A 27,851-nucleotide genomic window follows, 5' to 3' on the forward strand; every position below is an offset into this window, starting at 1 on the left:
GCTTCATGGCACTCGGCTCGATGCCCAACCTAGCCCTCCCAGTGCGGCAAGGTGGAATAGCCCGCACTGGGCTAAGCACGCGTACTGGGGACACCGTGCGCTTTACCGCATAACACGGTGTCTTACCAGTACGACGCCTTCTACCTCCACGGTAAGCACGGGGAGTTTGCTCGGGTATCTTACCCGGCTTTGCCACACTCCTCGTGTGCCCCCCCACAAGAAATTTTTTGGTCTGACTCACGGGCTCCCAACCGCGTCGTCGCGCTGCCTCCTCATACCAGCGCCGCTCAGCCTTCGCTGCTTCCAATTCCTCCTTTGGACGGCGATATTCCCCTGGTTGAGCCCAAGGTCCTCTACCGTCCAAGATCTCCTCCCAAGTCCAGAAGTTCTTGTTGCTCCGTCGAGCATTCCCATACCGCTTGGTCACTGTTTGATGGTGGGTGATTCTGTTAAGGCTGTCGCTTTCCTCATCCTCAGATGAGGTGAGGAGAGAAGGATCTTCAGACCAAAATGCGGAGTCAGGGAAATAAGCCATCTTTATTTTATAAACGACAAAACTGAATAATGATGGCAACACGAAAAACAAACACTTTCAAAACTTACAAAATAACAAAACGACGTAGAACGGAACCTGAACATAAACTCACATACATAAACGTAAACTCACGGACAGGAACGTTACATCGAAACACACGAACAGCCAAACAGTCCCGTAAGTGAAAAACACATCGACAACGACGAAAGACATCACAGGAGACAATCACCCACAAACAAACAGTGAGAATGCCCTACCTAAATATGACTCTTGATTAGAGGAAAACGCAAACCACCTGCCTCTAATCAAGAGCCATACCAGGCAAACCAAAACCAACATAGAAACAAATAACATAGACTGCCCACCCAAAACTAACGCCCTGACCATAAACACATAAAAAACAACATAAAACAGGTCAGGACTGTTACATTGGCTAAGCTGTATGTAAACTTCCGACCTTAACTGTAAATATAGAGACTGTGTAGTGTCAAAAATAAGGGGGTTAAATACATGTACAAATCAAATAACACGTTTCCTGATCTTAGGTCTCTCACATAGGACAGACACTTAAGAAGAAACTTCCTTTTATATGTTTTGGGGCGACAATCTGTTGTTGCATGTAGTGAATGTGTTATTAGATGCATTTGCATGAGCTAAAAGTAGTAAGGCCAAATAAAATGTTTCATATTTTTCTGATACTTGAAGGGGTCTTAAAATTCTATAGTCCATGTAGCATATAGTTTAATAGAACCCCCCCCCCCCCCCCCCCCCCCCCCCCACCACCACACACATCAATTACAATGTCCAGAACAATCTTACCTCACCTTCATGTGCTTCTCTGTTTGTTTCCTTTTTAATGCCTTGTATTGTCTTTCCTTTAGAAATCCTCTTGAAATCTTCCAATTCCCTTTTCCTTATCATTGTCCTTATGTCTTCTTCCCTCAATCACGCCCTTGTTGCTTCTTACCAGATGTCCCTGATGACCTTAGTGAATTAGCTAGCTTTCAGAGCCAGGTTGATCAATCTCTCAAAATCTCTCTCAACATTAAACAATCTTCTCAACAAAAAAAAAATCTACTGATATCTCCAGATGTGGAGAAACAACCAAAACTGTTCACTAAAAACTAAATAATTTATTAGAAAATAATCACATTTTATGAGGAGCTCTCTTACTGGTGCTGCTCAGTTAGATGGTGACAATTTGTGTTAAAAACAAAAATGTAAAACCAGTGTCCACGACAGGGATCGAACACGCAACCTTCTGATCCAGAGTATTGGATTACTCAATGGTAATAGCGCTCACATTTGCCCCTATGAACCTGTTTTGAAGGCATTTCCCAACGTCCTCAGGACATAGATAAACATCCAATTTCGACATCAATCTTGAACGACTCGGCAGGGTGAATAAGGAAACAGGGCACCAATTTGTGTGTCACAAATTAATGCAAATTACTCAGCATTAATTGTTCATTCGGAAAAGCAATTTGTGTTCCTCATTAGAATCAATTCTGTGTTCTCTTGGAGATTTTTTCCCCCAATAATTTATCAAATCTTTTTTGGACTAATTCATGAATTGCCCGATTCCGACCCGAGTTAAGAGCGTGTAAATGGTACGTAATTCCCTTTTTATGCACTTTTCTCTCTATGCGTATTCCAACCTTGAACTTTAGCATGAGAATAGCGCGCTATTCACCTGCTATTTGTTTTCGGTGGAGATCTAATAAATTAAGGTGTGGCAGAGATGTGTCTACAGATACTCAATTTTCTGATCTTGACTTAATTCTCTAATATTTCCACCACCTTTACGCGCGAAAAAACCATGAATAAGGTTTCTTCGCGCCGGTTCCAAGTGGAAAAAGCATCTACTAAAAATGTTTCCAATAGAAATAACACCATTCTCCATTAACTGTAATTTACAACTTGATAAGCGCTATTGGGCGGCAGGTAGCCTAGTGGTTAGAGTGTTGGACTAGTAACCGAAAGGTTGCAAGATCAAATCCCCGAGCTGTCAAGGTAAAAATCTGTCGTTCTGTGTCCCGTTCTGACCTTAGTTCCTTTTTTATGTCTTTATTTTAGTTTGGTCAGGGCGTGAGTTGGTGTGGGCATTCTATGTTGTTTTTTCTATGTTTTGTTCTGTTGTTCTATTTCTATGTGTTTGGTCTAGTATGGTTCTCAATCAGAGGCAGGTGTTAGTCGTTGTCTCTGATTGGGAGCCATATTTAGGTTGTCTATTGTGTTTTGTGGGTGGTTGGGGGGGGGGGGGGGGGGGGGGGTTCTATTTCCTGTGGCTGTGTTTGCACCATACGTGACTGTTTCGATTTTCGTTTGTTCTTTCACTTTGTTATTTTGTATTTTTGTAGTGTTCAGTTTTACATATTAAAATGGACACTTACCACGCTGCAAATTGGTCCGATATCTCTTACTCCTCGTCAGAAAAAGAGGAAAGTTGTTACATTCTGCCCCTGAACAAGGCAGTTAACCCACTGTTCCTAGGCCGTCATTGAAAATAAGAATTTGTTCTTAACTGACTTGCCTAGTTAAATAAAGGTAAACTAAATTTAAAAAAATCAATAAATTGATTAGACCTAGGTAAATGAGTAATCTGTTAGAATAAGGGAATTGTAAATATAAATGACACTTGTTATAGATGTATTGTACCTTTAATATTGCTAGAGACAAATGTAAAACCAGTCATATGGCAGCAAACTGAAGCATATCAACATATTATTTATTCCACTGTAGAGTTCATGAAATACTGTTCCATTATGCAGAAGTTTAATTAAATCAAATCAAACTTTATTTGTCACATGCCCGAATACAACAAGTGTAGACCTTACGTGAAATGCTTACTTACAAGCCTTTAACCAACAGTGCAGATCAAGAAGAGTTAAGAAAATATTTACCAAATTAACTAAAGTAAAAAATTATAAAAAGTAACACAATAAACTAACAATAACGAGGCTATATACAGGGGGTACCGGTACAGAGTCAGTGTGCGGGGGTACAGGTTAATTAGGTAATTTGTACATGTAGATAGGGGTGAAGTGACTATTTATAGTTAATAAACAGTGAGTAGCATCAGTGTACAAAAAAATGGGGGGGGGGGTGTGAATTTAAATAGTCTAGTGGCCATTTGATTAATTGTTCAGCAGTCTTATGGCTCGGGGGTAGAAGCTGTTAAGGAGCCTTTTGGTCCTAGACTTGGAGCTCCGGTACCGCTTGCTGTGCGGTAGCAGAGAAAACAGTCTATGACTAGGGTGACTGGAGTCTCTGACAATTTTATGAGCTTTCCTCTGACGCCACCTATTTATATAGGTCCTGGATGGCAGGAAGATTGGCCCCAGTGGTACTACCCTCTGTAGCACCTTACAGTCAGATGCTGAGCAGTTGCCATACCAAGCGGTGATGCAACCGGACAGGATGCTCTCGATGGGGCAGTTGTATAACTTTTGGAGGATCTGGGGACCCATGCCAAATCTTGAGGGGGTTTTGTTGTGCCCTCTACACAACTGTTTTGGTGTGTTTGGGCCATGATAGTTTGTTGGTGATGTGGACACCAAGTAACTTGAAACTCTAGACCCATCATTGTAAGCCTGTCACACACACACTATATGATACATTTATTAAAACAGAAGAATGAGTGTGAGTTTTTATCACAATCCGGCTCGTGGGAAGTGACAAAGAGCTCTAATAGGACCAGGGCACAAATAATAATATTATAATAATCAATAATTTTGCTCTTTATTTAGCAATCTTACATATAAAACCTTATTTGTTCATCAAAAATTGTGAATAACTTACCACAGGTTAATGAGAAGGGTGTGCGTGAAAGGATGCACATAACTCTGCAATGTTTGTTTTGTATTGGAGATAGTCTCAGTCTTAAATAATTTTCCACACAAAGTCTGTGCCTGTATTTAGTTTTCATGCTAGTGAGGGCCGAGAATCCACTCTCACATAGGTATGTGGTTGTAAAGGGCATCAGTGTCTTGACAGTGCGATTTGCCAAGGCAAGAAACTCTGAGCGCAGCCCTGTCCAGAAATCTGGCAGTGGCTTCTGATTAAATTCAATTTTCACAGAACTGCTTGTTGCAATTTCGATGAGGCTCTCTTGTTCAGATATCGGTAAGTAAAGAAAACTTTAAAAACATGTCAATACTTTGCCCCTTGAGAACCAGCGCACTTCTGTATGTTGTAAAAGCGTTACATGGTCGCTGCCCATGTCATTGCATTATGCAGAAAATACACGATAGTTCAGGGGCCTTGGTTTAACAAAGTTAATCATTTTCACTGTAGTGTCCAGAACGTCTTTCAAGCTGTCAGGTATTCCCTTGGCAGCAAGAGCCTCTCGGTGGATGCTGCATGTACCCAAATGGCGTCAGGAGCAACTGTTTGCACACGCGTTACCACTCCACTATGTCTCCCTGTCATAGCTTTTGCGCCATCAGTACAGTTGCAAAACAGTGTGTTTTAATAAATTATTTGGTGAAGTGAATACAGTGGTTCCTCCTTTAAAAGTTGCGAGCTTACACTGCGGGATTTAGAGGTACCCAGCGTCATGGCTTCATTGCTCCAGACCACCGCAAGGAAGAGGTAGAGCACTCATTATGCATTTGGGTCCCAAGGTTTTTATATGACCAATCATATCGAGTGGTTCCGATGAGGAATTTGACGCGAGCCACCCGTCCCTGGTGACTTTTTTCAGCAAAGATGGCTGACAAAACATTACGGTGGAAGCAAATGTAATTAATTATAACGTCATAATGAGTCAAGCAAAAAAAATACATTGAGAAGAATATGTTAGTTAATGTAGAGACGATCGATTGTGCATATTTTTTTGTCATAAAGATAATTTACGAAAATCGCTATTTAGCAAGTTTTTTTTAGTCACATCCAAAACCAGGTGTATCAAACGCAATTATTTGAATGATGTTGTGCCTGCATGTATGTATTACAGTTGTACACTTCAACATTATTTACCGTTCCTGGGACGTCAATGATTACACATTGTAATTATGCAATGGACTAGAAACATGATTTAAGTATAGGCTGATTTGTATTTCATATACAGTGGGGAGAACAAGTATTTGATACACTGCCGATTTTGCAGGTTTTCCTACTTACAAAGCATGTAGAGGGCTGTCATTTTTATCATAGATACACTTCAACTGTGAGAGACGGAATCTAAAACAAAATCCAGAAAATCATATTGTATGATTTTTAAGTAATTAATTTGCATTTTATTGCATGACATAAGTATTTGATCACCTACCAACCAGTAAGAATTCCGGCTCTCACAGACCTGTTAGTTTTTCTTCTCCACTCATTACCTGTATTAACTGCACCTGTTTGAACTCGTTACCTGTATAAAAGACACCTGTCCACACACTCAATCAAACAGACTCCAACCGCTCCACAATGGCCAAGACCAGAGAGCTGTGTAAGGACATCAGGGATAAAATTGTAGACCTGCACAAGGCTGGGATGGGCTACAGGCCAATAGGCAAGCAGCTTGGTGAGAAGGCAACAATTGTTGGCGCAATTATTAGAAAATGGAAGAAGTTCAAGATGACGGTCAATCACCCTCGGTCTGGGGCTCCATGCAAGATCTCACCTCGTGGGGCATCAATGATCATAAGTGAGGGGTCAGCCCAGAACTACACGGCAGGACCTGGTCAATTACCTGAAGAGAGCTGGGACCACAGTATCAAAGAAAACCATTAGTAACACACTACGCCGTCATAGATTAAAATCCTGCAGCGCACCCAAGGTCCCCCTGCTCAAGCCAGCGCATGTCCAGGCCCATCTGAAGTTTGCCAATGACCATCTGGATGATCCAGAGGAGGAATGGGAGAAGGTCATGTGGTCTGATGAGAGGAAGAAGAAGGATGAGTAGAACCCCAAGAACACCATCCCAACCGTGAAGCATGAAGGTGGAAACATCATTCTTTGGGGATGCTTTTCTGCAAAGGGGACAGGACGACTGCACCGTATTGAGGGGAGGATGGATGGGGCCATGTATCGCGAGATCTTGGCCAACAACCTCCTTCCCTCAGTAAGAGCATTGAAGATGGGTCGTGGCTGGGTCTTCCAGCGTGACAAAGACCCGAAACACACAGCCAGGGCAACTAAGGAGTGGCTCCGTAAGAAGCATCTCAAGGTCCTGGAGTGGCCTAGCCAGTCTCCAGACCTGAACCCAATAGAAAATCTTTGGAGGGAGCTGAAAGTCCGTATTGCCCAGCGACAGCCCCGAAACCTGAAGGATCTGGAGAAGGTCTGTATGGAGGAGTGGGCCAAAATCCCTGCTGCAGTGTGTGCAGACCTGGTCAAGAACTACAGGAAACGTAAGATCTCTGTAATTGCAAACAAAGGTTTCTGTACCAAATATTAAGTTCTGCTTTTCTGATGTATCAAATACTTATGTCATGCAATAAAATGCAAATGAATTACTTAAAAATCATACAATGTGATATTCTGGATTTTTGTTTTAGTGGGGAGAACAAGTATTTGATACACTGCCGATTTGCAGATTTTCCTACATACAAAGCATGTAGAGGTCTGTAATTATTAAGTAGGAAAACCTGCAAAATCGGCAGTGTATCAAATACTTCTTCTCCCCACTGTATAAAGACGGAAAAAACAGTACACTACACTTCCTATGCATATCTAACTCCCTTCATCTGCATTAATCCGAAGAGTTTCTCCCAGCCACGTGGACGATTGAAAACAGGGCAGCAAAGTTTGTTTGTCACCAGAGCGGTTTAGAGCATATGTGAATAACCAGATCTTCATACAAATTGCTATGCTGAATTCTTGACGCACAAACTTTAGGTGCTGCCACATCCAGCCAGCACACCCACAAGCGAGAATGACATATGGAAGAGGGCGAGCAACGAGATGGGAGTAACAATCCAGGCTATTTGCTCTGAAACCGGCATAATAATGTAATGAAACAAGCAGGGAGCAGGTTTCGAACCCTGAACATTCTAGCCCGAAGTCCAGTACACTATCGACTGTGCCCAAATGTATTAATTGGGGTTGGGTCCGATTGTGGTTAAAAACACTTTATCTATTGTAATCTTTAACATGTGGAAAGGGGAAAAATATTATTATTAGTTTTTCACAAGAGTAGCAGGCTGTGAATTCTGCTAACAACGTTTCTAGGATGGGCTATTAGCTGAACTATAGACTATTCAACCTTTACTAAAGAATTGTCTAATAGCCAAGCTAGGTGTGAACCCCCCTCCCCAACTTGATCTACCGTAGGTGTGAACCCCCCCAACTTGCAACAAATCATTTGTATCTACCTTTCCACATGTAATACCCTTGTTAGAACCAAGTATTGAGTTTATTCTTGTTAGAACCAAGTATTGAGTTTATTTGTTATAATTAATTGGTGTTAGATTTAAAAGGTGATGGGATTACTCCCGAATTGTAATGTTGTTAATGCCTTTCTTTTGAATAAATATTTCTTTAATGTATACGCGAATAGGTTGGTTTACTTTTAAGTTTAAGTTTTGACCAGTAAGGTTGCTTGTTAAGCTGCAGCCAATGGGAGTGTTGACCTGGTTAATTCCCTCAGCGAAGTATAATTATAACAAATAAACTCAATATTTGGTTTTAACAAGAATAAACTCAATACCTAGTTCAAACAAGGGTATTACACTATCATTAGAAAATTAGGGTGCAAAAATGTTATGCTCTTAGTGCAACCTTTAACTAGGCAAGTCAGTTACGAACAAATTCTTATTTACAAGGACAGCCTACTCCCTCCTCCCTGTCGGGGAATTGAACCCCGGTCTCCCACGTGCCCTGCCCGCACGACACGGGATTCTTTAGCTAAATAGCCCAGTACTGTAATATATATTCAAAAGGCTTTAAATGCTTTATTATCCAAATGTAAAAGCATATACTGTACAGTACTGTATTTCTTCATCAGCATCTTTATGCTTTCGTTAATAAAATAATGATAAAAATACTCTTTCAATATGCAGATGTTGATTTAGTTATGGATCCATAACGAATTACTATGGGATTAAATATCACTGATTTACAGAAATATTGGAACAAAGTTGTCTAATGAAGGCAAACAATTTATAATCCTCCAATCCTCTTATGCTGTAGCCTACTCCCAACCATCACGTTGTACAGCTCCATATTTTCCAACACTGAGGGTTTCCTTTTTTCATTTTTCTCAGAATAGGAGCACCATAATATTCATCAAATTTATTCAGCCAAATTTCTTAAAATCAATCCTATGTACTATGTTGTTACACAAAAGGTTTTAAATTCTCTAGTAATGCCAATATGGGAGACTATCAAATGCTTCTCAAAGATGCCCTCTGGTGGTCAAACTAGAACTAACTTGCATTAACGTAAAATATTTCTGACAATTAAATAACGTGCCATAGAATGCTGCAGCAGCCCGCAAGGTTTTATTCTGCAGTATGACGCAACTTTTAGAAGAACCACTGTACCAACACATCTTGACCACCAAAGTCCATTTGATGTCACAAAGCTGTCCAGTACTTTAAAAATATACTCTCCTGCTGTCCTGGTTTGCAGAAGAGGATGTCTTCCTTATTTGATCCCCCATAAAAGTAATGGACATTTACCAGGAGCTGTGCCAGGCCCGCCATGTCTGTTGACTCATCCAGCTGTAACGCATAGAATTCACTGGCTTGTATGCGAAGCAGTAATTGTTTCAAAACATCTCCTGCCATACCTCTGATGCTTCGTGAAACAGTGTTGTTTGATGGAGACATTGTCTGTATAGTTTTTTGGGCCTTTTTCCCCAGCATTGTCTCAGCCATATCCGCAGCAGCAGGAAGAATTAAGTCCTCCACAATAGTATGGGGCTTGCCTGTCCTAGCCACTCTGTAGCTCACCATATAAGACGCTTCTAGCCCCTTCTTATTAATGGTATCTGTTGCTTTTATACATGTCTTACTATTCAAAAGTCATCTTAATTCTCACTCCAAAAACTCCCGTGGATTATTTTTCAAATTGGCATGTTTCATTTATAAATGTCTGCGCAAGAGTGAAGGTTTCCCGTGAGAGAGTAACGGTTAATGTGATTGGATGTTAATTATTTGACTAGGCTACCTGTAATTGTAACAGTCCTGACCTGTTTTATGTTGTTTTTATGTGTTTATGGTCAGGGCGTTAGTTTTGGGTGGGCAGTCTATGTTATTTGTTTCTATGTTGGTTTTGGTTTGCCTGGTATGGCTCTTGATTAGAGGCAGGTGGTTTGCGTTTTCCTCTAATCAAGAGTCATATTTAGGTAGGGCATTCTCACTGTTTGTTTGTGGGTGATTGTCTCCTGTGATGTCTTCGTTGTGTTCGATGTTATTCACTATCGGGGCTGTTTGGCTGTTCGTACGTTTCGATGTAACGTTCCTGTTCGTGAGTTTCCGTTTGTCGATGTAAGTTTATGTTCAGGTTCCGTTCGTTACGTTTTGTTATTTTGTGTAAGTTTTGAAAGTGTTTTGTTTTGTTTAGTGGCCGTCGTATTTGTAATAAAGATGGCTTATTTCCCTGACTCCGCATTTTGGTCTGAAGATCCTTCTCTCCTCACCTCATCTGAGGATGAGGAAAGCGACAGCCTTAACAGTAATTGACATTGTGTTGTTATTTTGCTGAACACTAGATGGTTAAAATTTATTTTTGGCAGTGAAACGATGACACTCAGGTGTGGAAAAAACATCACCCAAATGTATAGGCCCGTTGGAAAATCTAAATGGACTGTTTGAAAATGTGAATCACATTTTTATTTGGCGTACCACCGACAGCATTGCGCGTACCCCTTTTATTCCCCCCAGTTTGGGAGTAGCCGGCCTACATTATCATTCCATTTAAAAACATGTTTTGTTTCCCTTCATATGCGTCCTCTGTAAAAGCAATCACGGCCATGTGGTTGTTGCTGAGGATCATTAGTAAGAGTTGATCATATAAAAAAGACATGTATGCGAATTAAATTGCTATGGAGTGGAGCGCAGAACCAAGCCGTAACAGTTTGAACCCGACACATGGCGCAATACTTGGCTGCGTCATCACACAGTTCCATGGTTAGTGCAGGCAATAGACGAGGGTATTGCCTACTATTGACCACTATTATCCCTATTATAAATGATATGTACAATACTCTTCCAACGTTATAATGGGTAACTGAATGTGGCTATTTTCAGAATGAATCAAACTATTGTTTTTCTTTCATACGTAAAGGCACTCTAAACCAGTTATTTTTGATTCATAAATACTTTCCTAACTCTAAATAATCTACAAGATTCTACTATTTTTAAATCTACCAGTTGATGCTGAAAAGGAGAAGAAGATGTATATTTTTCAATGTCTTTCTTTCATTGATCCCTAATATTGTGAACCCGTTCTCTCAATATATCCTATTAAGTATGTTAACAATATTCTAACAAAGGTATTTGTATTTATTATGGATAGCCGTTTCCTCGGATCCAGCAAAATTAATTTAATTTAAAAAAACATTAAAATACATTCACAACAGATTTCACAACACATTACATGTGTGCGCTCAGGCCGCTACTCTACTACCACATATCTACAACACAAAATCCATGTGTATAGTGCTTATGTTATTGTGTGTTTGTATGCATGTGCCTGTGTTTGTGTTGCTTCAGAGTCCCCGCTGTTCCATAAAGTGTATTTGTATCTGTTTCTTAAATCTAATTTTACTGCTTGCATGAGTTATTTGATGTGGAATATAGTTCCATGTAGTGATGGCTCTTTGTAGTAGTATGCGACTCCCATAGTCTGTTCTGGACTTGGCGACTATGAAGATACCTATGGTGGCATGTCTTGTGGGGTATGCATGAGTGTCTGAGCTGTGTCCCAGTAGTTCAACATGTCAATATCTCTCACAAATACACGTAGCGATGAAGTCAATCTCTCCTTCACTTTGAGCTAAGAGAGATTGACTTTGACGTTAGGCCTCTGTGTACATCCTAGTTTAAATCAAGGTTAAATATACACTACCAGTCAAAAGTTTTAGAACACCTACTCATTGAAGGTTTTTGTTTATTTTTTTTACTATTTTCTACATTGTAGAATAATAATGACGACATCAAAACTATGAAATAACACATATGGAATCATGTAGTAACCAAAAAAGTGTTAAACAAATCAAAATATATTTGAGATTCTTCAAATAGTCTCTCTTTGCCTTGATGACAGCTTTGCACACTCTAGGCATTCTCTCAACCAGCTTCATGAGGTAGTCACCTGGAATGCATTTCAACTAACATGTGTGCCTTGTTAATTTGTGGAATTTCTTTCCTTCTTACTGCGTTTGAGCCAATCAGTTGTGTGGTGACAAGGTAGGGGGGTATACAGAAGATAGCCCTATTAAGGTAAAATACCAATTATGGCAAGAACAGCTCAAATAAGCAAAGAGAAACGACAGTCCATCATTACTTTAAGACATGAAGGTCAGTCAATACGGAAAATATCAAGACCTTTGAAAGTTTCTTTAAGTGCAGTTGCAAAAACCATCAAGCGCTATGATGAAACTAGCTCTCATGAGGACCGCCACAGGAATGGAAGACCTAGAGTTACTTCTGCTGCATAGGATAAGTTCATTAGAGTTACCAGCTTCAGAAATTGCAGCCCAAATAAAGTCTTCACAGAGTTCAGGTAACAGACACATCTCAACATCAACTGTTCAGAGGAGACTGTGAATCAGGCCTTCATGGTGTATTTGCTGCATAGAAACCACTACTAAAGGACACCAATAAGAAGAAGAGACTTGTTTGGGCCAAGAAACACGAGCAATGGACATTAGACCGGTGGAAATTTATCCTTTGGTCTAGAGTCCAAATTTGAGATTTTTGGTTCCAACCTCTGTGTCTTTGTGAGATTCGGTGTGGGTGAACGGATGATCTCCGCATGTGTATTTCCCACATAATGCACGGAGGAGGTGTTATGGTGTGGGGGTGCTTTGCTGGTGACACTGTCTGTGATTTATTTAGAATTCAAGGCACACTTAACCAGCATGGCTACCACAGCATTCTGCAGCGATGCACCATCACATCTGGTTTGCGCTTAGAGGGACTATCATTTGTTTCTCAACAAGACAATGAGCCAATACACCTCCAGGCTATGTAAGGGTTATTCTACCAAGAAGGAGAGTGATGGAGTGCTGCATCAGATGACCTGGCCTCTGCAATCCCCCGACCTCAACCAAATTGAGATGGTTTGGGATGAGTCAGACCGCAGAGTGAAGGAAAAGCAGCCAACAAGTGCTCAGAATTTGTGGGAACTTCTTCAAGACTGTTGGAAAAGCATTCCAGTTGAAGCTGGTTGAGAGAATGCCAATAGTGTGCAAAGCTGTCATCAAGGCAAAGGGTGGCTACTTTGAAGAATCTCAAAAATGACATTTTGATGTAACACCTTTTTGATTAAAACATGATTCCATATGTGTTATTTCATTGTTTTGATGTCTTCACTAATATTCTACAATGTAGAAAATAGTACAAATAAAGAGAAATCCTTGAATCAGTAGCTGTGTCCAAACCTTTTGACCAATATTTTTTTTATACATCCAAGGGCCAACCGTGCTGCCCTGTTCTGAGTCAATCGCAATATTCGCAATATCGCAAAAGTACCTCTTTGTGGCACCTGACCACACAACTGAACAATAGTCCAGGTGCGACAAAACTAGGGCCTGTAGGACCTCCTGTGTTGATAGTGCTGTTAAGAAGGCAGAGCAGCGCTTTATTAGGGACAGGCTTCTCCCCATTTTAGCTGCTGTTGTATCAATTTGTATTTACCATGACAGTTTAAAATCCAGGGTTACTCCAAGCAGTTTAGTCACCACAACTTGCTCAATTTCTGAATTATTCATATCAAGATTTAGAATAGGTTGACTTTTGTATTATGGGGGATAGTAGATTGACATAAGCTGGTGCTTTTGCTGTTGGTTAGGCCTACTCATCTTGTTGGCTGACAAAAAGTAAATATCTTTAATATGCACCTCGGAATTGGTTGCGTCCCTGATGTGTCTGTCTTCACTTGTAGCCTGTGAGAAAGAACCGATCACGTGATGGAGAGCCATGTGATTGAGAGGCGCTTTGGATTGCTCAGCTCTCAGGGAGAAGGGCACAATGCAGCACTCCGGGCCGCAAAAGGCATGGATTTTTGTAGGGTGCATTACGGCCAAAAGGGGGATGCTGCCGTGAAATTCGAGGCATTATCAAGTGCTTGTCAAATTGTGAATGAGAGACAATTGAAGGCTGTAGAGCCTTTGCAAAAAAAACAAAGCAGGGCTCATGCCTTTCAAGTGACTTTAATCAAATCATCGTTAGTCTCATCCTGCAGCCTTACAATGTATTAAAAATCAAAACATATATCTAATAATTTGTAGAACAGCTAAAGTTTCATTAATAACTCTAAATTGAGCATATTGGAGTACCTATTTCTTTGTTAACCGCTCAATACAGAATGCACACTCCCTCAAATCGGTTGGAGAAAATATTTATATTATATTCAGCTTTGTTCAGTTGTATTCTTCATACTATAAAATAATGCCACGGAATTCTAAGCAAATATTTTCTGCTAAATTAACTAGTGTAGTCCACAGCCATTTGGCCACATCAGTACTCAGAGTATGCTATTATGTTCTTCTGAAATAGACTACATTTTCTTCATATCATGCTTCTTTAGACCTGTCTAAAATAAATAATGGATTTATTGTGAAGGAGTAGGCTATATTACATGGATTTGTAGGCTTGTAGGCTATGTGTGGAAGCCAGGAGATGCTAAACGTATTTATGTTAATTAACGGTCAATTACCATGCGACCAAAGTTATTTGCTTGACAATCACCGGCTGATGAAATTGTGTGACCGCCACAGCCCTAGTAACAGGCTGATTGGTTGGCTTTTTTGAGCCAGTAAAGGGGGCTTTACTATTCTTAGGAAGCTGAATGACTTTTTCTTCCCTCCAGGCCTAAGGGCACACACTTTCTAGTAAGCTTAAATTGAAGATATGACAAATAGGAGTGGCAATATCGTCCACTGTTATCCTCAGTAATTTTCCATCCAAGTTGTCAGACCCCGGTGGCTTGTCATTGTTGATAGATAACAATAATTGTTTCGCCTCTTCCACACTCACAGTATGAATAAACAATTACAATGCTTATCTTTCATAATTTGGTCAGATATACTTGGATGTGTAGTGTCAGCGTTTTTTGCTGGCATGTCATGCTTACGATTGCTAATCTTGCCAATGAAGAAATCATTAAAGTATTATCATTGGGTTGTGTGATGAATGAGCCTTCTGATTCAATGCACCGTATTTACACCATATTTAAAGGGATGGCTTAAAATAAACAACCCTATTGAATGAAAACTAGGAGAATTTTTAGAGGTTAAATTACATTGACACGGCCCATGACACACCTTCATAAGGTAAGTCTGAATACCAACTTCTGAGAAGTGCGTAGGAAAGGCATGCTTAAGAAAGGCATAATTTCTTAAGTCAGAATCGGGCCGTAAATATGTAAATAACAATTACAGTTGAAGTCGGAAATTTACATACACTTAGGGTGCAGTCATTAAAACTCGTTTTTCAACCACTCCACAAATTTCTTGTTAACAAACTATAGTTTTGGCAAGTTGGTTAGGACATCTACTTTGTGCATGACACAAGTATTTTTTCCAACAATTCAATGCATCACAATTCCAATTGGTCAGAAGTTTACATGCACTAAGTTGAAGGTACCACGTTCATATGTACAAACAATAGTACGCAAGTATAAACACCATTGGACCACGCAGCTGTCATACTGCTCAGGAAGGAAACGCGTTCTGTCTCCTAGAGATGAACGTACTTTGGTGCGAAAAGTGCAAATCAATCCCAGAACAACGGCAAAGGACCTTGTGAAATGCTGGAGGAAACAGGTACAAACGTATCTATATCCACAGTAAAACGAGTCCTATGTCGACATAACCTGAAAGGCCGATCAGCAAGAAAGAAGCCACTGCTCCAAAACCGCCATAAAGAAGCCAGACTACGGTTTGCAACTGCACATGGGGACAAAGATCGTATTTTTTGGAGAAATGTCCTCTGGTCTGATGAAACAAAAATAGAACTGTTTGGCCATAATGACCATCGTTATGTTTGGAGGAAAAAGGGGGAGGCTTGCAAGCTGAAGAACACCATCTTGACTGTGAAGCACGGGGGTGGCAGCATCATGTTGTGGGGGTGCTTTGCTGCAGGAGGGACTGGTGCACTTCACAAAATAGATGGCATCATGAGGCAGGAAAATGATGTGGATATATTGAAGCAACATCTTAAGACATCAGTCAGGAAGTTAAAGCTTGGTAGCAAATGGGTCTTCCAAATGGACAATGACCCCAAGCATACCTCCGAAGTTGTGGCAAAATGGCTTAAGGACAACAAAGTCAAGGTATTGGAGTGGCCGTCACAAAGCCCTGACCTCAATCCTCTAGAAAATGTGTGGGCAGAACTGAAAAAGCGTGTGCTGGCAAGGAGGCCTAGAAACCTGACTCAGTTACACCAGCTCTGTCAGGAGGAATGGGCCAAAATTCACCCAACTTATTGTGGGAAGCTTGTGGAAGGGTACCCGAAACGTTTTTGACCCAAGTTAAACAATTTAAAGGCAATGTGTGTATGGTAAACTTCTGACCCACTGGGAATGTGATGAACGAAATAAAAGCTGAAATAAATCATTCTCTCTACTATTATTCTGACCTTTCATATTCTTAAAATAAAGTGGTGATCCTAACTGACCTAAGAGGGAATTTTTACAAGGATTAAATGTCAGGAATTGTGAAAAACTGAGTTTAAATATATTTGGCTAAGGTGTATGTAAACTTCTGACTTCAACTGTAATTTCTTGGGTCACCCTAAAATGTTTATTTTCATTTTACCTGAATTGTTTTTTTGGTATCCACTTTACCTTTGCCTTACATAAAGGTCTGCACACACAAATTAATAGTGATTTCTCATTTTATATTGTCCTCTTTTCTGGCTTCTGTGATATTCTGTATTCTTGAGGCGTAACACAGTTCTACTGTATGGCATGATCACATGAAATTCTAACTATCCTGACCTTAACTCTAACCCCACAAACCAAGTTTTCCCTTCTAAATGGTGACAGAATGAGGAGACAGTCTGTTTCTATTCAATACAATTCAGTTCAGTTGTGGTACTGTGTGGCTCAGTTGGTAGAGCAACAATGGACTGTTATGGATCGTGAGCTCGATTCCCGCTGGGGCCACCCACATGAAAATGTATGCACGCAGTACTGTAAATCGCTTTGGATGAAAGCGTCTGCTAAATATTATTCAAGGTTTGATGAAGATGCAGAATAATTTGTGATTTTATCTGAACTTTCCTTAACATTGTACCTATTGTGGCCCTGATATTTATATTTTTACCCCATAGCTGGAATACACTGCCCGGCTGGATTTCCTCTGGCGTGTCCAGGCCAAGGAGGAGATCAACGAGATGAAGGAGCTCCGGGAACACAACGAGAACATGCTCCGGAATATTCTGCCAAGTCACGTTGCCCGCCATTTCCTGGAGAAGGATCGGGATAATGAGGTCAGCTGGAATTATATCTACCTTATTTTCGTCTGATAGACTGTTCGGGATATGTTCAACTTAATAATGTACCGTATTTATGGTCTTTTTAATAACTAATGGCTTGTGTGGTCCTGTGTAGCTCAGATGCTAGAGCATGGTGTTTGCAATTGTAATGCCCGAGGTGTAGTGGATGAACAAGGAGTCAAACGCAGGAGACAGAGAGTTCAGAGTAGCGTTCAAAATTTAATTACCCACACGGGTGCAAACACGACGCTACTCAAAAAACAAATGCTTCACCCCAAACAGAGTGAGAACCACTGAAAATACCAACCAACACGATACCCAGACACAACAAGAATGTACAGACCGGGCTGCTGGGTAATAAAGCCCCACAAATCACCCTAACCACAAACAGGTGCACCTACTCAACAAAAAGGGAGGGGGAGGAAAAGTCAGTAGCAGCTAGTAGGCCGGTGACAACGACCGCCGAGCGCCACCCGACCAGGAAGGGGAGCCACCTTTGGTGGGAGTCGTTACAGCAATGCTAGGGTTGTTGGTTCATTTCTTGCTGGGGCCACTCATATGAAAATATATGCAGAGCATTGCTGTAAATTGCTTTTGAAAAAAATGGCATCTATATTAATATATTATTTCAGTGTTGGGGGTCATACACAACCCAGTTTCATTTGTTTTACCTCTACTTGAACCAAACTCAAGTTACGTTACATTTGTGATTTGGAGCATTAAGAGGACTTTTCACTTCTTTACTCAACCAAAATGACACTATTGACATATTTACCTATCAAGAGCTGTCGTCAAACATTCTTCACAATCGGTTCCATAAACCTCAACGTATGCTAATTACATATGCCCTTTGAGAGCCGTAATGGATTTTCCGACAAACTTCAGACCGAAACGTGGAAAGAGGGTGGCGGTGGTATGAACGGTCGGCCTTCAGGATGCTTTCACGAAGTGCAGAGAGAGTTAGATTCAGTCAGCCTGAAAGCTTTATAAAACAAGACACTTTTATTAATGTTTCCTCCTTTTAATTTGATGGTAATAACATGTCAGTTGGTGGGAGATAACCCATTGTTCTACACATCCCCATATATGAGTCAGGGACTCAGTTTTGAAGGCTTCCGAATGTGAAAGGAAAGTTTTGAAGAAGATACGTTTTTATTTATTTACAGGGTTTACCTCTGAATTCACGCTTACATTTTTACCTTAAACACATACAAAAAAATACATATAAACACATACAACCTGGTCATAGAGCGTTTCATATCATTCTGTATGTAAATCTGTGACACTCCATTTAATATATTTTATGTTACATATGGTTACATAAAATGGTTACTTAAGGCAAAAATTAAAGGTGGGAGATTGGAATTTTAGCTAATTAGCAATTTTCAACTTCTTACTACTCTTTAGCTACTTTGAGGCTACTTAGCATGTTAGATAACCCGAACATTTACATTTACATTTAAGTCATTTAGCAGACGCTCTTATCCAGAGCGACTTACAAATTGGTGCATTCACCTTGAACCTTAAACCTTTCAGCTAACCCTTCCCCTAACCCTTTAACCTAACTCCTAACCCCTAGCCTAGTTAAAGTTAGCGAGCTAGCTAACGTTACCGACCTAGCCACCTAGCTAGAATTCTTAACATATCATACATTTAGCAAATTCGTAACATATTGTAAGTTTTCCAGATTTGTAACGTATTGTATGTTTTGTAAATTCGTAACATATAATACAAATTGTAATTTGTAACATCCACAAATAATACATACCATACGAAACGTAACATATTATACTAAATGGAGTGTCTCGGATTTACATACAGAATCATACAAAATGCTCTGAGACCAGGTTGGGGGTCATAGACGGCAATTTTTTGGCAATTTTAACATATTAACATTGGTTGTGCAAACTCAATCAAAAAAGCTAATATGCATCGAAACCTCTACACACACAAAGGTTATAACATTCTGGTTATGGCAATACATAGATAATCTTTGGTTATGATCAGTTTGTATAGGCTACTTCCCATAGTCAAATTCAGCATGGGTCAACAACAGGGATCATCAACTAGCTTCAGCCACGAGACAATTTTCTTTCTTGAGCGGATGGTCGGTGGGCCAAATACAAAATAGCATAAATAGGAAAGTATATCAGTTTAATTTGAGGACCAGGATGTTGACGGCTGTGCCATATAGATAGCAAAATAGTTGGGAATAAATTTTTGATGTACCGATTCCATGGTACGCTTACATTTTTATGAGTTGATATTTTATGAGTATGAGTTGATATATAAAACAACGCAAGATTCAAGACTTCGTGCTTTTCAGCTAAAATAATTAAATAGAATTCTTGCCACCAACAAAATGTTGGTCGTTGGTGCATGGGGGGGTCTTGGGGGTGGGGAATGGAATATATTTTTTGAATTATTATTATTATTTATTTGTATTTCTTCTGTGGGGGGGGGGGGGCTCGGATGGTTGAGGGGCAGCTCTTGTGGAACTGTGGGGGGGGATCTTGGAGGGCTGGCGGTTGGGAGCTTGGGCCGGTGGCTGATGGATCGCTGGTTCAGGTCCCCGTTTTTTTTTTTTTTCCCTCGACGTGTCGACGTGCCCTTGAGCTGGGCGTTGACCCTGGTTGCTTCTGTGTGTCGCTCTGGATGGGAGTCTGTTAGATGACTAATGTGATAGTCTGTTAGATGACTAATGTGTAGTTGTTGAGTGGCTTCACTGCAAGTATATTGTATGTTTTAAACATTAAATAAAAAAAAATTAAAAAAAAGACCTAGATGTGTGACTAAGTATTGTTAATCTACAAGACTAACTAAAATGAACTTAGACCTCTTTCCTGCAGTCAAATCACCAAATCGCCTCATGGGTGGAATGTCATTCATATTTTTCATGATTTCATAATTAATCATTATAATGATTACAAATCCAGTGTTTCATTGTCGAACGGTTTTGTTATATTTCAGTCTTCTGTGATGTATATAAAATGTCATATTGGGATGCAAACTCAAAAATTAGTATATATCTCTATATCTGACATGGTACGGGTGTCTTATTTTTTTGAAGTCCATTACCATGTGTGTGAGGTTTACACTTTTGTTTCAAAGTAGATTTGTTGAAGACTACCAAGAAACCCTGATTGACCCTGATTTAACCCACTGCAGTAAAATGTTAACACAAGAACCACCACAGCCATTTTTTAGGCATGACGTGCCATTAAAATTCTACCGTTGTAAAAGTCTATTTATGGAAAAATTGCCCTGATCAACCCCTTAGTCATATCTCAGTTTACTCGCTTACTTATGGTGCTGCCTACTCCTGATTCGTTTTTCAAATCATATGAGCAAATCACATGTCCCCTCCATCCTTGACCTTTTCCAAATAAGTGTATATGACTACCTGACGTTGTTAGAATTCCATTATATGTAATGTTCAATGGCTTTTTCCCTGCCCCACTTTCTTTAAACATACATTGCCCACGTTTTGTTCCACAGGAGCTTTACTCCCAGTCTTACGATGCTGTGGGTGTGATGTTCGCCTCCATCCCGGGCTTTGCCGACTTCTACTCCCAAACAGAGATGAACAACCAAGGAGTGGAGTGTCTGCGCCTCCTCAACGAGATCATTGCCGACTTTGATGAGGTGGGGAACTGCAACATTGTCCTTTTCACTGTCCCGCAAAAAAGTACTTTTTTGTTTTTTTTTGTTTTTTTTGTTTCATTGATCGTAAATGGGCTAGACAGAGTGAAGAGACTATATATTTAATTATAAACCGGGTGGTTCGAGCCCTGAGTGCTGAATGGCTGAAAGCCGCATACCACGGGTATGACAAAAAAAATACAAATTTGTTGGTAACCTGATTATAATAGCAATATGGCACCTCGCCGGTTTGTGGTATATGGCTAATATACCACAGCTAAGGGTACTCTGCGCATCCAGGTACTCTGCGCTGCAGTATACAGAAATCACTCTGCCATTTCCTGGTTGCAAAAATTCAAATGGTTTGCCTAATTTCAGTTTATGTGACAAAACAAGCAAATATACAGTAGTGTAGAGAATCATTGTACCATCTAAATTGCTGTGAAATATATTTTCCATAACCAAAAATATAATATTTTCAGCTGTTTGAAGTTGGTGTACAAAACCGAAAGTAAAAGATGCAAAAATGAAACGTAAGAACGGGAAATAGTGCACATTGAACAGATCGACCGCATTTTAGACTTGCTTTCAATGAGAATGAATGATCTATAACACATTTCTATGTGAATTTGGTCTTGTCGCCCAAAATGTACATATTGTAGCTTTAACTAAACATTTCTATAATGCAAATAAAAATATATTTTTAATGTGTATTTTTTATCCCACTAACATACAAATATTTATGAACAGCTGAAGCTAGCACGCACATTATTTTAGTCCTTCTTATCTTACCTTAGAAGTGTTTACTTGGAAGGCTGACCAGCATCTACAGTATTTAGTTGCAATATCCCATAATTGATGTATGCTATGCTACTATTCAAACTCTCAACGGTAAGTTGATAGCCCAACTGCTTTCCCAACAAACACACGTGAGGCCATACAAATTGTATTAAGTGTTTAACGGATTACATGTATTTTTTAAAGTGACGCAAGCAGCAAATAAAAAAGTGGAAAAAGGAACACCTACAGTGGCTTGCGAAAGTATTCACCCCAATCAATTGGCATTTTTCCTATTTTTTTGCCTTACAACCTGGAAATAAAATGGATTTTTTGGTGTTTGTATCATTTGATTGATGCTAAAAAAAATTAATGTGAAACAAACAAGAAATAAGACAAAAAAACTGAAAACTTGAGCGTGCATAACTTTTCACCCCCCCTCCCCTCCCCAAAGTCAATACTTTGTAGAGCCACCTTTCGCAGCAATTACAGTTGTATGTCCTGGCACATCAAGCCACTGGGATTTTGGCCCATTCTTCAAGGCAAAACTTCTACAGCTCCTTGAAGTTGGATGGGTTCCACTGCTGTACAGCAATCTTTAAGTCATACCACAGATTCTCAATTGCATTGAGGTCTGGGCTTTGACTAGGCCATTCAAGACGTTTAAATGTTTCCCCTTAAACCACTCGAGTGTTGCTTTAGCAATATGCTTAGGGTCATTGTCCTGCTGGAAGGTGAACTTCCGTCCCAATCTCAAATCTTTGGAAGACTGAAACAGGTTTCCCTCATGAAGTTCCCTTTATTTAGCGCCATCCATAATTTCTTCAATTCTGACCAGTTTCCCAGTCCCTGCCGATGAAAAACATCCCCACAGCATGATGCTGCCGCCACCATGCTTCTCTGTGGGGATAGTGTTCTCTGGGTGATTTGAAGTGTTGGGTTTGCTCCAGACAGCATTTTCCTTGATGGCCAAAAATCTACATTTTAGTCTCATCTGACCAGAGTACCTTCTTCCATATGTTTGGGGAGTCTCCCACATGCCTCTTGGCAAATACCAAACGTGTTTGCTTATTTTTTTCATTAAGGAATGCCTTTTTTTCTGGCCACACTTTCGTAAAGCCCAGCTCTGTGGAGTGTACGGCTTAAGGTGTTCCTATGGACAGATACTCCAATCTCCGCTGTGAGCCTTGCAGCTCCTTCAGGGTTATCTTTGGTCTCTTTGTTGCCTCTCTGATTAATGCCCTCCTTGCCTGATCCATGAGTTTTGGTGGGCGGCCCTCTCTTGGCAGGTTTGTTGTGGTGCTATATTCTTTACATTTTTTAATAAGAGATTTAATGGTGCTCCGTGGGATGTTCAAGGTTTCAGATTGTTTTTATAACCCAACCATGATCTGTACTTCTCCACCACTTTGTCCCTGACCTGTTTGGAGAGGTCCTTGGTCTTCATGGTGCAGCTTGCAATAAAAAATATATATAAAAAAAATATATAAAAAATATCACACACATTTTTTATCCCACTAACATACTGTATATGTTTTATTTAAATCACTCATCAGAATGACATATTGGATGACTATCAAACTAGTCAAACTATCAAAATAAGCAGGGAAGGCCAGACACTCAAAAATGTTGTTGTGATTTTACAGTTGACAGTTGTGCTAGTCAGATGCAATGGTATGAAATGTTTTAAATTAGAGGTATCACTTTGCTTCAACAGAGTACAAAAAAACTAGTGTGAGATCTTTCACTAAACTATGCATATCGTTTTACAGAGTATCCTGGTGGAATGGGTGGTATCTGACAATGAGATTCTGTTCTAAATCTGCCATAGAACCGTGTTATTCACGGACGGTGTCAATGTCACCAAACGAAGCCAGAACAAGACACAAACCAGCTGCAGTCGACTAATGCCTCGCCTCTTTGGACAGGAATAGACGTGCCTTTTCCCGACTTGAAACTTGCCCCAAGATACAGCACATACTTAGGTAGCAGCTGCAGAGTGGCACAGTGGATGGATGAAGAAACACTTTTATGTGATATGGCTTTGCTTTATAAGTTGCTAATGGGTTGTTTGGTATAATGAGTTGCTTACTGTGCCAATCAATCACGCAATTGATTGACCAAATCTTGTTTACCCCTTTGTAGTAGTGATGCGATATTGAGCACAGTTAATTAACAATGGACTGCTTGTGCTTCTTCTGTCCCCTGTTTGTCTTTGTCTTTGTGTAGCTGCTTGGTGAGGAACGATTCCAGGACATTGAGAAGATTAAGACTATCGGCAGCACCTACATGGCAGTCTCCGGACTGTCACCAGAAAAACAAGTGAGCAAAATCAACATTTTGTGGTTTAGTAATTCGTGGCCATATCCTGACTTGCTGGTACCTTGTACATGCTGTATGTGTAGGTGCAGTAGAAAGGTATGTAACATTTGTGCACAAGGTGTAACAAGACAAAAAACGCAGAACATGACCCTTATTTCTAAAAGGGGTAGTTTATCTGTACATCATCATGTGTGGCATAATTCTGACTCTATTTGACACTGGTAACACGATAATCTCAATCTGTGATTCAGTTTTCACTGTCGATCTGGTTTGGGTTCTTTCTGATGTCACTCTGATTCTTGTCCCTCTCTGTGTTCATAGCAATGTGAGGACAAGTGGGGTCATCTGTGTGAGCTGGCCGACTTTGCCATCGCCCTGAACGAGAGCATCCAGGAGATCAACAAGCACTCCTTCAACAACTTTGAGCTAAGAATTGGTAAGAAATCCCATGTGCTCCTCCCAGGCAACCACTCAAAATGAATAGACTATGAAAGTGTTTGAAATTCATTAACATACTGTAGTTTTGTCACTAGGTGGAGCTAACTCTTCTAAAACTCTCACTCGTCTTTCTTTTCCTCTCCTTTATCTTCCCCTTTTTTCTTCTCGATTTCCCTTCTCCACTCAATCATCTCATATTCCATTTTTCTTCTTCTTCCTCCTTTTCCATCCCCTTCTCTTCATTTTCGTCATCTTCCCCCTCCTTCTTTTTCTCAGGCATGGCACACGGCTCGGTGGTGGCGGGTGTGATCGGCGCCAAGAAGCCCCAGTACGACATCTGGGGCAAGACAGTGAACCTGTCGAGCCGCATGGACAGCACAGGCGTGAGTGGCAAGATCCAGGTGCCTGAGGACACCTACCTGATCCTGAAGGAGCGAGGCTTCGCCTTCGAGTACCGTGGCGAGATCTACGTGAAAGGCATCAGCGAGCAGGAGGGCAAGATCCGCACACACTTCCTGATGGGCCGTGTGCAGCCCAACCCGCTCATCATGCAGCCGCGCAAGCTCCAGGGCCAGTACTCGCTGGCGGCCGTGGTGCTGGGCCTGGTCCAGTCGCTCAACCGACAAAAGCAGAAGCAGATCCTGAACGAGAACAACAACTCGGGCATCATGAAGGGCCATCACCACTACAACAGGAGGACGTTGCTGGCCCCTGGGGGTGCAGAGGTTGGCCATGCCGAAGTGGCAGATAAGACTGAGTTGCCCTGAGGAGGCCCGCTGCAAAAAGGAAGGGAGGGAGGGGACTTGACAGGACTGTGCTTTCTGTTTTCATCCGCCCTCATTGCATCGATTTGTCCATTCATCCAGCTGTCCAGCCATCCATCTATCTATCCTTCTGACAATTCAATGTTCTGCCTACTATACCCCCTAACCACTTGCCTGGTGTCAATGTTTCTGTTTTGTATTTCTTTTATATAAGAGAACACAATAAAGGAGTTTAATTTTTTATAGATAACTTGTGTCTGGTGACTTTTTTTATTTTGTCAGTGCTCGACATTCATACAACAATCCTTGCCCTTGTAGTTTATTTTCTGCTCAGACGTAAGTAGCTGGACCGTGTACCTGCATGACACCCATCTCCCAGGAGTGTTGGCTACGTGGAGAGGAATTTAGAGTTGCAAAAATCCGTTAACTTTGCTAAAATTCTTTGCCAAAATGTTCAGGTTTTCAATATGTGTCTGACAATGGTGGTAAGATCAAAACATCACTTCAATAGAAAATAGAAACACTTGCAAGTTGGCATGTTGGAGTTACTTATTTTATCCCTGTTTATACCTGGTTCTAACTTCTGACCTTTCCTGGTCCACATTCTGATTGTGCCTGTTAGCACCAGGTTTAAACGGGGCTCTAAATATCATCTCCTAATTGTTTTGACTGCTTTGAGAGCTTTTAAAAACACAAATTGTATTCACTGCAATGGGGCTAACTGATCTAGGATCAATCACTTCATTGCAAATTAGTTTAGAGGCGTAGAGTGCAAGAGGCTGCTGCTGTCTGAGCCACCTATTGGATAGATGAGTTCCGTTTGTGCTGTGTCTCTGATGATAGTGAGGCATTAGTTCATTGTGATGAGGGAAATTAACAACTCAAATGAGTCCTGTGAGAATCACCTCCCAACCCACTGGGCACACACCGGTTGAATCAACGTTGTTTCCACGTCATTTCAATGAAACAATGTGGAATAGACATTAAATTGTCTGTTTCCCAGTGGGAAATAACTCTTGATTTTATTCAAAATTCTAGCACTAGAGGAGTGCACAGGGAACATTATTCTCAGCTCAATGATAATAAAAGTGTTGTGGATAGTCAGATGAATGTAATAGTTTGTTTAAAATGTTTACATGCTTTGCAAAAATCCCTAATAATCCTGTTTACATGGACACATCTGAAATGAAGCTACCTGATGGGACTTAAATAAATGAAGAAAATCGGTATTCAAAATCAATGCTCTACCACAGTGACCATGTTCATTTTGCGAAGGCTATTTGATTCCGGACAGAAAACGTTTGTATGTGAAAACTATTTGTAAGATGCCTACTTTCAGTTTTTCTGAATATACTTCACTCATGCATAAGAGGGAGGCTTGCGCTACCGAAGCTGGTCACATGCGCAAATCAAATACACTGCTGGAGCACCGATTAATATACTGTTTACATGTCCTAATAATTTTAAATTTTAAAGATTGCTCAGAAAACCAGGTGTTTTAATCAGCGTATGCTTATTTCAATTTTGAAATTACGCCGATTAAGGTTATTTCAATATTTGGAAAACTGCCATAATCAGTTTAATATCGAATTATTAGTGTGCATGTAAATGTACTCAATGATTGTAAGCTTATTGATGCAGGTTTGCTGTCTAAGGTTATTACAGTCTGGGTGTCTACGGTTCAATCTCAAGTGGCTTCCTTGCCTTGTCTCCGCTCCTTTATTATGGTCTATTTTCACAGTTTGTAGTTAAGTGTTAACTCCAAGTGTAATACAGTATTTTACTACATACACAGATATATATAATGATGGGGAGCAAATGCCAGTTTATTTTCTCCTGTAGCACTGAAGTATTCTGAAGGGGGACCCTAAATATTCCACTAGATGGCAGTAGATGATCACTCCAATGCCCTCTCTTACATCCTAAATGTCCTGTTTTCCACAAGCTACAGCCGACAGAGAAGGGACCTGAGGAGTAGATACACTTGCTTCAGCTAACCAAAGTCCTGGTGAGCAGCTAATTAGTCGAATCAGGTCAATCTCTCTCAGGTCAATCAATCTCAATATCTCCATATTGGGATATTATTAAGTAGCCTAATTATGACAATGGTACACACTCATCTCACTAAAAAAGCCCATAAAGCCATTGTTCAAACATACCTTGTGTTTTCCCATCCCTCTGAATCCATCAAGTGAGTCAACTCTTCTGAATGACTCTGTAGCCGTGGTTACACCTTGCATTGATTGCTGTAACTTACAACGTCATTCTAGTCACATTAGCGCACGTTAGCAACAACTGTCCCGGCATTGGGACCTTAAGGGGTTATTAAAGGTCAACATCCCCATGCTGTTCACATTTCTGTCATGTAAATGTTGTAGCTTAAACAATTTATATGGGAAATATCCAGTATTTTCTTCATTACCATGCTGATGATTTCAAATTGTATTGGATTCATTTTAATCGGTTAAAGACATTGAATACATGTTGTTTAGTATATTTACTACATTTAGTGTGTTTAGTGTTTTTCTCTAAAAAGTATGTTTATTTTAAAGGTATGTGATTTAGTTTATGTAGATACATTTCAATGTTGTTTAACACATAGTAGCCAAAAACCTGAACACATTTGCATATTCATACAGAATTGTTTGCCAGAAGTTCACAAGTTGCCGCAAAGTGTACCGCAACAGTTTGCCACAAAACTAATTTGCATGTGAAAATAGGAGCTTGGCACAACTGTTTGCCCAGAAGCCTGTTTTCTCGGGTAAGGGA

At 40.3% G+C, this 27,851-nt stretch overlaps 1 protein-coding gene across 3 annotated transcripts in view; it reads left to right on the forward strand.

Moving 5' to 3' along the window:
- adcy8 (adenylate cyclase 8 (brain)) overlaps positions 1-25,332 on the forward strand; it is a 190,134-nt gene extending 164,802 nt beyond the window's left edge. For all 3 annotated transcript variants that reach the window (XM_055867574.1, XM_055867576.1, XM_055867575.1), the window contains 5 exons: positions 16,975-17,133; positions 20,638-20,784; positions 23,788-23,880; positions 24,202-24,316; positions 24,595-25,332. In XM_055867574.1, coding sequence (XP_055723549.1) covers positions 16,975-17,133; positions 20,638-20,784; positions 23,788-23,880; positions 24,202-24,316; positions 24,595-25,085 — 1,005 coding nt within the window. In that variant the 3' untranslated portion in view covers positions 25,086-25,332. The remainder of the gene's footprint in view (positions 1-16,974; positions 17,134-20,637; positions 20,785-23,787; positions 23,881-24,201; positions 24,317-24,594) is intronic.
- The last annotated feature ends 2,519 nt before the right edge of the window (positions 25,333-27,851 follow it).

The sequence above is a fragment of the Salvelinus fontinalis genome, chromosome 17, assembly GCF_029448725.1.
Source record: "Salvelinus fontinalis isolate EN_2023a chromosome 17, ASM2944872v1, whole genome shotgun sequence".
NCBI lineage: Eukaryota > Metazoa > Chordata > Actinopteri > Salmoniformes > Salmonidae > Salvelinus > Salvelinus fontinalis.